A 13,307-nucleotide genomic window follows, 5' to 3' on the forward strand; every position below is an offset into this window, starting at 1 on the left:
TTATATTTCAGCCAACTTTTACTTTTACTCCACTACATTTCCTAATTAAAATGTATACTTTTACTCCGATACATTTCACCGAAGCATATTCGTTACTTACTACAAAAGGGGCATATCTGGGGTGTGCGATATACAGTATATCTTCTGCGATGATATGGTAAGTGTTGTGATGTGCGATCTGACATTATCTATCGCCAAATCACACACACAGAGTGCAAGCACGTGATTTTATTACTCGATTAAAATTCAAAATTCCAGGCATTCTAAATTGTAGATGGCAAAAATGCTTCTGTATGCTTTTTATATTTATATAATTTAATATACATGGGTAGCTTAATCTGTAACTTAATCTATATCACGCAAAGAGTACCGTTTTTCTGCAGATATCAGCATGATAACACATTTAATAATTATTTTATACAATTTCAGTAAAGCAATAAGTGACTTACATTTTATACATAATATTGCTTGTTTTTGCTCAATTTTGCCAACAAAAATAGTTCCAAACAGTGTTAATTAGATTAATTACGGTATATTAACGCATTTAACGCACTTGCCCCGCCCCAGACCTATGTGGGTGATCTGACATTTCATAAAGTCGATGTAATATCACATGAGCAATAGGCTATCACACGAGTGCAAATGTGATACTGATCTTATACAACAGTTCGGTAAGTAAGAAGTTAATACTGTGTTATTTTAGACACAATGTTGTCTGTTTTGCTCAATTTTGGCAACGAAAATATAAAGACAAAGCAGAACTGTTCGTCTCCGAGCAACACACAGCTGCATTTCATTTCTTAATGCACGTTTTGAATGAACTGGGTGAACTATTTGGCGCGTTGGATTAGAAGCGGCGCTGCACAGATCGATCAGTGAATGACATCAAAGGCCCTTTGTACACCAACGGTACTTTGATGTCACACATCGATCGGTCTGATGCTGATGATCCGCTTCAAATCGAACAAGTCTAATGATTCAATGGACCATAAAGAACCATTTACTTCACTCCTGAATGAATCAGCCATTTGAACGAATCAAATGAATGAATGACTCGATGACTTAATCATTAAGACATTTACCACCACCTACTGGCAGTTTTAGTTTATTATTTAGAGTATCATTTCATTAAAGAAATAATTTAATATTTCCATAGTAATAATAACAACAATAATAAATTATTAAAAGTATAGTTCACCCACCCAAAAATGAAAATTTTGTCATCATTTACTCACCCTCATGGTCCAAAAGAGTAATACATTTTATGTTGAATCAAACAAAATATTTCATGCTGAAGCTACTTTTTGTAATGTCTGTTTGATGCTTTACACAACAATGACTTTAAATGATATTTTGGGAGTAATTTCTGTCCATTTTTAATTTTACGCAAAATGCGATATCCGCCGAGTTATAATGTCATGTTTTCTCCCTTTTTTTCCAAGCCGCAACAAACGCCAGTCTCCCTTCTCTGCAGAATGCGATATATCCGCTCAACCATGGCTAAGAAATTACTCCCAAAAGATCATTTAATGTGCGATTAATTAGATTAATTCATCGCCACATTATGTAATTAATTAGATTAAAATTTTTTATCTCTTACCAGCCCTAATATATATATATATATATATATATATATATATGAAGATTTTGGTTCCAAAACCATTGAGTTTTGAAAATTATAATCGCAGATGAGTCGCAATTGATTATGAACGTGATATTGCGCAGCTTGTCAGTGTGTTTTTATTAATGCCATTAATGTTTTTGTTAATACAGCATATAGCACTAGTCAACTTGATATGAAAAATAACTTTTATATTGATAAAAACCACACTCACCCAGCAGAGGGTGAACAGCCATGGAGGACAGCTCGGTGTTTCTGGCTCGTTTGATGGACTCGGCTGCAGGGTTGGGCCGAGACTTTAGGTACTGCTTGTAAGCGTTCTCAGAGATGCGCCGCAGGTTCTGGAGATCCAGCGAGTTCTCGTGAGCCGTCAGCAGCTGTGACTCTTCATCGTCCAGGACGCTCTGAGGAACACGGCCGAACACGCCGTCAGCATCTGAAGACCGAGAGACAGAGGACAGGGCGTACATTTCATCTAACAATAAACATAACATTTCTCAAGTGCAATTTTTGAAGGGGACACAAATAATACAGCCAAAATTATACTTGTAAGGATAGATACGTGTACACACAGCATGGAGACGGTGTTTAAATATGAGTTCGGTTCATAGGTTCACCACGCGCTCATATTATAATCATTAAATTATTTTGTCCTCCACATAGTATTTTAGGTTTCGCCTGGGACTGAGGACGTCTCTTATTTAGATACTGAAGCCCACTGATCTGCCACTTAACATCATAATGAGAAAACCCAACACATCGGTAGATCAATATTAGCCTAATATCAGCTCACACACAGGCTTATCGCCGTGTTAGTTGTAGTGGGTGACTTACTATCCAACTAGCTACGGTATTAAACAAGCTAAGCTAGGTAACCTTATAATCGCTCATAGAAAAATACATCGGATCTCATCATTTTTTTGTCATGAGTAATTTATTAATGATCCAGCATCATCTGTATGTGTCAATGAGGTAAAGGGGGAAAGCAGGCAGTGGACCAAACCACTGTGAGGCAAGGGACGGGGGGCTCAAAACGTTTCTAAACTTAAAACGCTTTCTAATAATAAATCAGCATATTAGAATGATTTCTGACGATCATGTGATGCTTTATACTGGAGTAATGATGCTGGAAATTCAGCTTTGCATCACATGAATAAATTATATTTTAAAGTATATTAAAATAGAAACCATTATTTTATCTTTAGAACGGCAGTGCATATATATACATATATATATATCTAAACAGAACATGATGTGCATCAGTACAGTTATTACTTGGTTTTAGTTTCCGTGCATCCATAGCGTTTGCCGTACCTGGTGTGTGTTCGAGGAGGGCGAGCTGAACGGGTCGACCCAGGAACAGATGAAGGTCATAGAGGAAAGGCACTTCATCAGAACACACCAGACTGAAGGCGGTTCCTCCTCTGCCGGCGCGAGCCACGCGACCTGAAACACGAGACGAGTGTTAGAGCTGTGCCTCAGAGCGCTGGACCACGGTCAGTCCGATGCCACACACACCGACTCTGTGCAGGAAGAGCTTGGACTTGGACGGGAAGTTGTAGTTGATGACGTTGTCCAGCAGCGGGATGTCAATGCCACGGGCCGCCACGTCCGTCACCACCAGCACCATGGCCTTGCGGTGCACAAAGCGGCCGATGTTGATCTTGCGGGCCGTCTGGTCCAGAGCGCTGTAGATGTAGGCGCACTCAATGCCCTCGACCGTCAAGAGCTACAGACACAGACACAAACACAACAGATGAATAAAGCCCTATGAATAAAGAGCCTATAAAGCCCTGAATGTTTAGCACCTCAGTATTTGAGCGAGCTCTAATTGCATTAGTCAAGTCAAGTCACCATTATTTATATAGCGCTTTTTACAATGCAGATTGAGTCAAAACAGCTTTACAGTATTAAACAAAGCAAGTTTATTTATATAGTACATTTCATACACATTGGTAATTCAAAGTGCTTTACATAAAAGGAATTAAAATAATCATAAGAAATAATCACAACAATAAAAACTAAACTTTTGAAATAATTTAAAAATGGATTAAAATGAATTAAAACAGTTAAGAATAGAAAATGATTATACATAAGATGCAGTGCGGAAATAGAGAAACATTGTGTCGAAATAGTGTTCCATTCTCTTTTGATGAGATGCTGTGGCTGGCGGCGGCATGGTTACAGTTTTATCTCTAATAGTATCGATCTTGGAAGTAAAGTAGTTCATAAAGTCATTACTACTGTGCTTTTGGGAAATGTCTGTGCCAGCTGACATTTTATTTTTTGTTAATTTAGCCACTGTATTGAATAAATACCTGTGGTTGTGTTTGTTTTCTTCTAAAAGAGATGAAAAGTGATCAGATCTAGCCGTTTTTAAGGCTTTTCTGTAGGAGAAAGTACTTTCCTGCCATGCAATACAAAATACCTCTATTTTGTTTTCCTCCAGCTGTGCTCTATTTTCCGAGCTGCTCTCTTTAGAGTGCGAGTGTGCTCATTATACCACGGTGTTGGACTGTTTTCCTTAATCTTCTTTAAGTGTAAAGGAGCAACCGTATCTATAGCTAGCTATACATTATAGTCCTTAACGTCCGCTATGATCTCAAAACTCTGGCCATTTGATAATACCTAGAATATCAAAATCAACTGCAGGCGGCAGATCCTTTTCCTATTTAGTGCCCAAACTCTAGAACAATCTACATAACGCTGTTCGGCAGGCAGACACACTCTGTCAGTTTAAATTTAGATTAAAGACCCATTTCAATTATTCAAATCAGTTAAAGGATAGGCTGCATTAATTAGGTCAGATGAGTCCTCTGCACAATCTGACTTTGTTGCAGCCTAGAATTAAACTGCTGTTTTCGTCTGGCCAGAGGAGAACGGCACACTATTTCAACACACTATTTCCCTGTTTAATACTGCTTTGACACAATCTGCATTGTAAAAAGTGCTATATAAATAGGTCAAGGTTTTCCAGAGCATCTGCACCTCTTTGAGATACTCCACGTGATGTTTGGTGGCTACAAACACCACCGTCTGTTCCTGCGGCTTCACAACATTTCTCAGGAGATGCAGCAGAAGCGCTGGTTTATCATCCAACCGCAGGTGGAAAAATGAAAGCTGGTGGAGAAAAGAGGGAAAAAAATCTTGAGAATGGTATTAGGAATACTATTAAAATGATTTTGTTTAAAAATGTATACTTTTATTCATCAAGGAAGCATTATATTGATGAAAAGTAACAGTAAAGACATGTATAATGTTGCAAAAGATCTCCATTTCAAATAAATGCTGCTCTTTTGAACTTTCCATTCATCTGTGAATCCTGAAAAATAAAATGCGTCACGGTTTCCACAAAAACATTGTGCAGCACAACTGTTTTCAACATTGATAATAATCAGAAATGTTTCTTGAGCAGCAAATCAGAATATTAGAATGATTTCTGAAGATCATGTGACACTGAAGACTGGAGTAATGATGCTGAAAATACAGCTTTGAGCACAGGAATAAATTACAGTTTAACAGATATTCACATAGAAAACAGCTGTTTTACCTTCAGCTGGTCACTCAGTTTCGTGTCCACATCCAGACGAATGAGCACCGGCTCTGTGAGGCCTAACGCAGAAAACACGAGGATCAAACTATCAGAGGAGCTCTCGAACAGTCTATAATGGGATATATGGCACGTATTAACATCTAGACTGTGATTACCAGCTCTGGCGAACTCTACGATCATTTTGGGCAGCGTGGCGGAGAACAGCAGCGTCTGCCGCATGTCTGGAAGACGTCTGATGATCTCCTGAAGCTGCTCAGCAAAACCCATTTCAAACAGCCTTGAGAAGCAGAACACACATGAACTCTATTCTTGAAACAAGGATTATTTTAATGAATAAAATGCACACTTCATCTTGTATCACACCGGTGTGGATACTGTACTTCAGAATCACAGATTCTAGCTACGTCTTGGAATATATGACCCAAATAAGAATTTTCACCGGATATTGTCATCTGAACAAGTAACAAGTCTGCCACTTTTGTTCTGACCAACTGAGGAAAAAGCATTACAATAAATCGTGCTACCAATGGTGATTAAATCTAACGATCGCTTAGCTCATATCACATCAAACCGTGCAAATTATTTTTATTGTTATACTTTGTTCTCAAACTGTTAATGTTAACAACATCAGCATTGTGTGTATATAGTGTGTAGATTTAAATTTCTGCACAGTCTAATCTCTAATTGTCATACCATTCGAATTTCATATTAAGAAATTATTTTAACCCAAAAAGCAAATTATGCTCCCTTCGAACTGGTTTTCCTTAAAATACAAATCTTTGTAATCCCAGGCTATCTGTAATCAGAAGCACATTTAAAACTGGAATATAATTTAATTTCATTCACATGTGTTTCATAAACACATAATCCTTTCTGGATTGCAATCCGCCATCAAAATGATAAGTTTAATTATGAATTATTCCAGCTGCTGTGAGAAAAGGCTATAAATGATCAGTCACCTGCAGGATCCTCACATGCGATATAGTCTACTATCCGGGAAAACTTCTTTACATTTACAGACGTGACGAAATGACGCGGCGGCATGCTTGAATTTCCAGCGAATTCCTACCAGTACCATTAAAACGTGAAAACATTATTATAAGCTAACCATTGTGAATCGGGCTAAAGTAAGGCGTTTTGTTTTGAACACTGACCGGTTATGTACTTGCTCAAATGTGATCCTGCAGCACAAAAGCAGTCATAAGCAGCACAGGTATATTTGTAGCAATAGCCAACAATACATTGTATGGGTCAAAATTATACATTTTTCTTTTATGCCAAAAATAATTAGGCTATTAAGTAAAGATCATGTTCCATGAAGATATTTTGTCAATTTCCTACCGTAAATATATCAAAACTTAATTTTTGATTAGTAATATGCATTGCTAAGAACTTCATTTGGACAACTTTAAAGATGATTTTCTCAATATTTAGACTTTTTTGCACCCTCAGATTCCAGATTTTCAAATATTCTCCTATCCTAACAAACCATACATCAATGGAAAGCTAATTCAATCGGCTTTCAGAAGATGTATAAATCTCAATTTTAAAAAATTGACCCTTATGACTGGTTTTGTGGTCCAAGGTCACAAATATTGATTTCGGATCATTTTTAACCAAACAAAGTTACGGGCTGCAGCTTTAAGCTGGACTCACCTGTCAGCTTCATCGAACACCACATACTCCACAGCCTGCAGCTTCAGGTTCATCTCCTGGATGACGTGCATCAGACGGCCAGGAGTACCGATGATGCTGGAGAAAATGAGAGATGGTCACACCACCATCACACACACCAGAGCTGCACAATCCAGACACACACACACACACACACACACACACTCACACGATCATCACACACACCAGAGCTGCACGATCCAGACACACACACACACACACACGATCATCACACACACCAGAGCTGCACGATCCAGACACACACACGATCATCACACACACCAGAGCTGCACGATCCATTCAGATCAAACCACAACTGCAAAATGGATGAGTGTGACAGAAACTGTGATTTAATTATATAAATAGGTGACCATCTCACACATACACACACACACTGGTGACCATCACACACACATACACACACACACACACACAATGACACACACAGACGGTGATGAAACACAATAGAGTTAAACTAATTTGAGTCACTTTATTTCTACAGCTTTGTAAACAATACAGATGCAACTCGGACTTAAACTTGATCAAATATGAGCGTATGAGCCCCAACTCACCTGTCTCCACCGAGAATGAGTGCCGTTTTCAGGCCTGTGAACTTCCCCAGCTGAAACACACACACACACACACACACTGAGTGAACTTTGCTGCAGGTGAACAGCAGCAGCACAGCGGCGACGGTACAGACCTCTCTGGTGAACTTCATGGTCTGCAGGGCGAGTTCTCTGGTGGGTGTGAGGACCAGAGCCCGGGCCCCCGTCTGCGCCTGCGGGGCCTTCAGCTTCTCAAACATGGGGACGAGGAAAGCGGCTGTCTTCCCGCTGCCTGTCCGGGCCATGGCCACCACATCCTTCCCGTCCAGAATCACCGGGATCGTCTGCGAGCGACAGAAACACCAAACATCTTCACAAACTTTAATGAGAAATGCTTATTTACAAAAGAGAAGCTTTAAGGGCTTCATAAGGTTTTCTGTGACGTTTAACATTTGAAAATTAAGAATGTATATTAGTATTATAATTTTACAGTAGCAATGTAAAAAAAAATTAGATTATTTTATATACACTTTCTAGACGCTTTTTTCTTATATACAATTACTAGACGCTTTTTTCGTAAATACACTTACTAGAAGCTTTTTTCATAAATACACTTACTAGACACTTTTTTCGTAAATACACTTTCTAGACTATTTGTTTTCATATATTCACTTACTAGACGTTTTTTTTCTAATATACAATTACTAGATGCTTTTTTTTTTGTATATGCACTTCCTAGACGCTTTTTTTCGTACATACACTTTCTAGATGCTTTTTTTTTAAATACACGTTCCAGACTTTTTTTTCGTACAGAATTACTAGACACTTTTTTCGTAAATACACTTACTAGACGCTTTTTTCGTACAGAATTACTAGACACTTTTTTCATAAATACACTTCCTAGACGCTTTTTACGTTCAGAACCACTAGACACTTTTTTCGTAAATAAACGTTCTAGACCCTTTTTTCTTACAGAATTACTAGACACTTTTTTCGTAAATACACGTTCTAGACGCTTTTTTCGTACAGAACTATTAGACACTTTTTTCGTAAATACACGTTCTAGACGCTTTTTTCGTACAGAATTACTAGACACTTTTTTCGTAAATACACGTTCTAGACGCTTTTTTCGTACAGAACTACTAGACACTTTTTTCGTAAATACACGTTCTAGACGCTTTATTCGTACAGAATTACTAGACAATTTTTTCGTAAATACACGTTCTAGACGCTTTTTTCGTACAGAATTACTAGACACTTTTTTCGTAAATACACGTTCTAGACTCTTTTTTTTCGTACAGAACTATTAGACACTTTTTTCGTAAATACACGTTCTAGACTCTTTTTTCGTACAGAATTACTAGACACTTTTTTCGTAAATACACGTTCTAGACGCTTTTTTCGTACAGAACTACTAGACACTTTTTTCGTAAATACACGTTCTAGACGCTTTTTTCGTACAGAACTACTAGACACTTTTTTCGTAAATACACGTTCTAGACGCTTTTTTTCGTAAATACACATTCTAGACTCTTTTTTCTTGCAGAATTACTAGACACTTTTTTCGTAAATACACGTTCTAGACGCTTTTTTCGTACAGAATTACTAAACACTTTTTTCGTAAATACACGTTCTAGACGCTTTTTTCGTACAGAATTACTAAACACTTTTTTCGTAAATACACGTTCTAGACGCTTTTTTCGTACAGAATTACTAAACACTTTTTTCGTAAATACACGTTCTAGACGCTTTTTTCGTACAGAATTACTAAACACTTTTTTCGTAAATACACGTTCTAGACGCTTTTTTCGTACAGAATTACTAAACACTTTTTTCGTAAATACACGTTCTAGACGCTTTTTTCGTACAGAATTACTAAACACTTTTTTCGTAAATACACGTTCTAGACGCTTTTTTCGTACAGAATTACTAAACACTTTTTTCGTAAATACACGTTCTAGACGCTTTTTTCGTACAGAATTACTAAACACTTTTTTCGTAAATACACGTTCTAGACGCTTTTTTCGTACAGAATTACTAAACACTTTTTTCGTAAATACACGTTCTAGACGCTTTTTTCGTACAGAATTACTAAACACTTTTTTCGTAAATACACGTTCTAGACGCTTTTTTCGTACAGAATTACTAAACACTTTTTTCGTAAATACACGTTCTAGACGCTTTTTTCGTACAGAATTACTAAACACTTTTTTCGTAAATACACGTTCTAGACGCTTTTTTCGTACAGAATTACTAAACACTTTTTTCGTAAATACACGTTCTAGACGCTTTTTTCGTACAGAATTACTAAACACTTTTTTCGTAAATACACGTTCTAGACGCTTTTTTCGTACAGAATTACTAAACACTTTTTTCGTAAATACACGTTCTAGACGCTTTTTTCGTACAGAATTACTAAACACTTTTTTCGTAAATACACGTTCTAGACGCTTTTTTCGTACAGAATTACTAAACACTTTTTTCGTAAATACACGTTCTAGACGCTTTTTTCGTACAGAATTACTAAACACTTTTTTCGTAAATACACGTTCTAGACGCTTTTTTCGTACAGAATTACTAAACACTTTTTTCGTAAATACACGTTCTAGACGCTTTTTTCGTACAGAATTACTAAACACTTTTTTCGTAAATACACGTTCTAGACGCTTTTTTCGTACAGAATTACTAAACACTTTTTTCGTAAATACACGTTCTAGACGCTTTTTTCGTACAGAATTACTAAACACTTTTTTCGTAAATACACGTTCTAGACGCTTTTTTCGTACAGAATTACTAAACACTTTTTTCGTAAATACACGTTCTAGACGCTTTTTTCGTACAGAATTACTAAACACTTTTTTCGTAAATACACGTTCTAGACGCTTTTTTCGTACAGAATTACTAAACACTTTTTTCGTAAATACACGTTCTAGACGCTTTTTTCGTACAGAATTACTAAACACTTTTTTCGTAAATACACGTTCTAGACGCTTTTTTCGTACAGAATTACTAAACACTTTTTTCGTAAATACACGTTCTAGACGCTTTTTTCGTACAGAATTACTAAACACTTTTTTCGTAAATACACGTTCTAGACGCTTTTTTCGTACAGAATTACTAAACACTTTTTTCGTAAATACACGTTCTAGACGCTTTTTTCGTACAGAATTACTAAACACTTTTTTCGTAAATACACGTTCTAGACGCTTTTTTCGTACAGAATTACTAAACACTTTTTTCGTAAATACACTTACTAGACGCTTTTTTCGTACAGAATTACTAGACATTTTTTTCGTAAATACACGTTCGACTCTTTTTTCATACAGAATTACTAGACACTTTTTTCGTAAATACACTTACTAGACGCTTTTTTTTTTAAATACACTTACTAGACGCTTTTTTCGTACAGAATTACTAGACACTTTTTTCGGAAATACACGTTCTAGACGCTTTTTTCGTACAGAATTACTAGACACTTTTTTCGTAAATACACGTTCTAGACGCTTTTTTCGTACAGAACTACTAGACACTTTTTTCGTAAATACACTTATTAGACGCTTTTTTTTTTAAATACACGTTCTAGACGCTTTTTTTGTACAGAATTACTAGACACTTTTTTTGTAAATACACGTTCTAGACTCTTTTTTCGTACAGAATTACTAGACACTTTTTTCGGAAATACACGTTCTAGGCGCTTTTTTCGTACAGAACTACTAGACACTTTTTTCGGAAATACACGTTCTAGGCGCTTTTTTCGTACAGAACTACTAGACACTTTTTTCGGAAATACACGTTCTAGGCGCTTTTTTCGTACAGAACTACTAGACACTTTTTTCGGAAATACACGTTCTAGGCGCTTTTTTCGTACAGAACTACTAGACACTTTTTTCGGAAATACACGTTCTAGGCGCTTTTTTCGTACAGAACTACTAGACACTTTTTTCGGAAATACACGTTCTAGGCGCTTTTTTCGTACAGAACTACTAGACACTTTTTTCGGAAATACACGTTCTAGGCGCTTTTTTCGTACAGAACTACTAGACACTTTTTTCGGAAATACACGTTCTAGGCGCTTTTTTCGTACAGAACTACTAGACACTTTTTTCGGAAATACACGTTCTAGGCGCTTTTTTCGTACAGAACTACTAGACACTTTTTTCGGAAATACACGTTCTAGGCGCTTTTTTCGTACAGAACTACTAGACACTTTTTTCGGAAATACACGTTCTAGGCGCTTTTTTCGTACAGAACTACTAGACACTTTTTTCGTAAATACACTTACTAGACGCTTTTTTCGTACAGAATTACTAGACATTTTTTCGGAAATACACATTCTAGACGCTTTTTTCGTACAGAATTACTAGACACTTTTTTCGTAAATACACTTACTAGACGCTTTTTTCGTACAGAATTACTAGACACTTTTTTCGTAAATACACTTACTAGACGCTTTTTTCGTACAGAATTACTAGACACTTTTTTCGTAAATACACGTTCTAGACTCTTTTTTCGTACAGAACTACTAGACACTTTTTTTGTAAATACACGTTCTAGACTCTTTTTTCATACAGAATTACTAGACACTTTTTTCGTAAATACACTTTTTTGTATATAAACTTTAGTGTTGAATTATCTTAGCAACGAATGACAGAAAGCTGGTTATCACTGCTGTGTGAAGGAGTGACGGCAAACTGAAGTCACAGAAACTCTATTCATCACAGCACATTACCTTCCTCTGGATGGGTGTGGGAACTTTATAGCCCTTCTTCATGACGCCTTTATACACCGGGTAACTGAGACCTGCGAGAAAGCAGAGCACGCTGAGCGACACGAATCCTGTGACTGATCGACTGATGACGACTGAGTTTCATACAGACGTCTCACCCATGGACTGAAAGCCGCCAGACTTCTTCTTCTTCTTGTTCTGGGCTCGGACGAGCTCTCTGGTGTCGAGCTCCACGTCAGAAACACAGTCGGATGAAGCTGGGAATCGAGGCAGTCTTCTGCTGGCCTGGACGACATAAAAAACACGCTGTAATCGATCACACTGCTGCATTACTGTACCTGACGATAATTTTTTTTTTTATTCACTTTTTAACGCCATGCCAGCATCAAGGCTATTTTCATGGCGATCTCTGAATAAAGGTGTGAAAATTATGACACTAACAAAACATCATAGATAACTTCACAGAAATACAGTGCTTCATACATCATATAACGCATGTTTATATTTCTCAAAAATTAACAGTAAATGTATTTCGAGGGTCTTACGCATTTGAACAGTTTTGTTCTCTTACTACTATTACTATACTATCACTTTGGATAAACGCGTCTGCTAAATAACAATGTAAATGTACTAAAAGCTATGCATTTTTTGTATAAACAATGTATCTGTTCTGGGTCCAAACGGACCTGATGGGTGTGATAAGGGTTTAGTTGTAATATATATTGCACTCTGTCATCTAAAGCTAAAAGAACACACTTTAACTGAACTGGGACATTAACGGTTACACATCTGGAAAGGAAACCGGACTGAGTGTGAAAGCGCATCTGTCTCAGACAAAGAAGATTCACACAAGCATCCTCTTTTCAGTTGTTTACAGTGAGAGCAGAGTCTGACGGACATCTGCTGTCCTCAGAGGATCGTGTTCACACACAGACAGTCTCTGATTGACTCACTGTGTCCTGGTCATCTTTGACTCCTGCGGCCACTTCAAACTCTTCATCATCGGACTGGAGCTCGTGATCTCTCTTCTTCCTCCTCAGCAGCCTCTTCTTCCTCTGCGCCATCGCAGTCACTGCTACAAACCCGCGTCTGTCGGGAAACGTCGCTATTTAATCGAAGAAAGCAGGCGCTCCGTGAGCCGAAAACACCGGAGACGTTTGGAAACACGTGTGAAGAGGTTCCTGC

General features: G+C 37.3%; 1 protein-coding gene across 1 annotated transcript in view; it reads right to left on the bottom strand.

Moving 5' to 3' along the window:
• The window catches only part of LOC107670378 (ATP-dependent RNA helicase DDX54), a 33,207-nt gene extending 19,900 nt beyond the window's left edge, over positions 1-13,307 (bottom strand). The window contains exons 1-12 of the mRNA XM_016462958.1: positions 13,076-13,307; positions 12,281-12,407; positions 12,126-12,196; positions 7,552-7,740; positions 7,421-7,470; positions 6,831-6,926; positions 5,330-5,451; positions 5,172-5,233; positions 4,610-4,741; positions 3,140-3,350; positions 2,936-3,067; positions 1,836-2,057 (exon numbers count right to left, since the gene is read on the bottom strand). Of these exons, the coding sequence (XP_016318444.1) occupies positions 1,836-2,057; positions 2,936-3,067; positions 3,140-3,350; positions 4,610-4,741; positions 5,172-5,233; positions 5,330-5,451; positions 6,831-6,926; positions 7,421-7,470; positions 7,552-7,740; positions 12,126-12,196; positions 12,281-12,407; positions 13,076-13,186 (1,525 nt within the window). The 5' untranslated portion in view covers positions 13,187-13,307. The remainder of the gene's footprint in view (positions 1-1,835; positions 2,058-2,935; positions 3,068-3,139; positions 3,351-4,609; positions 4,742-5,171; positions 5,234-5,329; positions 5,452-6,830; positions 6,927-7,420; positions 7,471-7,551; positions 7,741-12,125; positions 12,197-12,280; positions 12,408-13,075) is intronic.

This window comes from Sinocyclocheilus anshuiensis, unplaced genomic scaffold (genome assembly GCF_001515605.1).
Source record: "Sinocyclocheilus anshuiensis isolate Anshui unplaced genomic scaffold, SAMN03320099.WGS_v1.1 scaffold1021, whole genome shotgun sequence".
NCBI lineage: Eukaryota > Metazoa > Chordata > Actinopteri > Cypriniformes > Cyprinidae > Sinocyclocheilus > Sinocyclocheilus anshuiensis.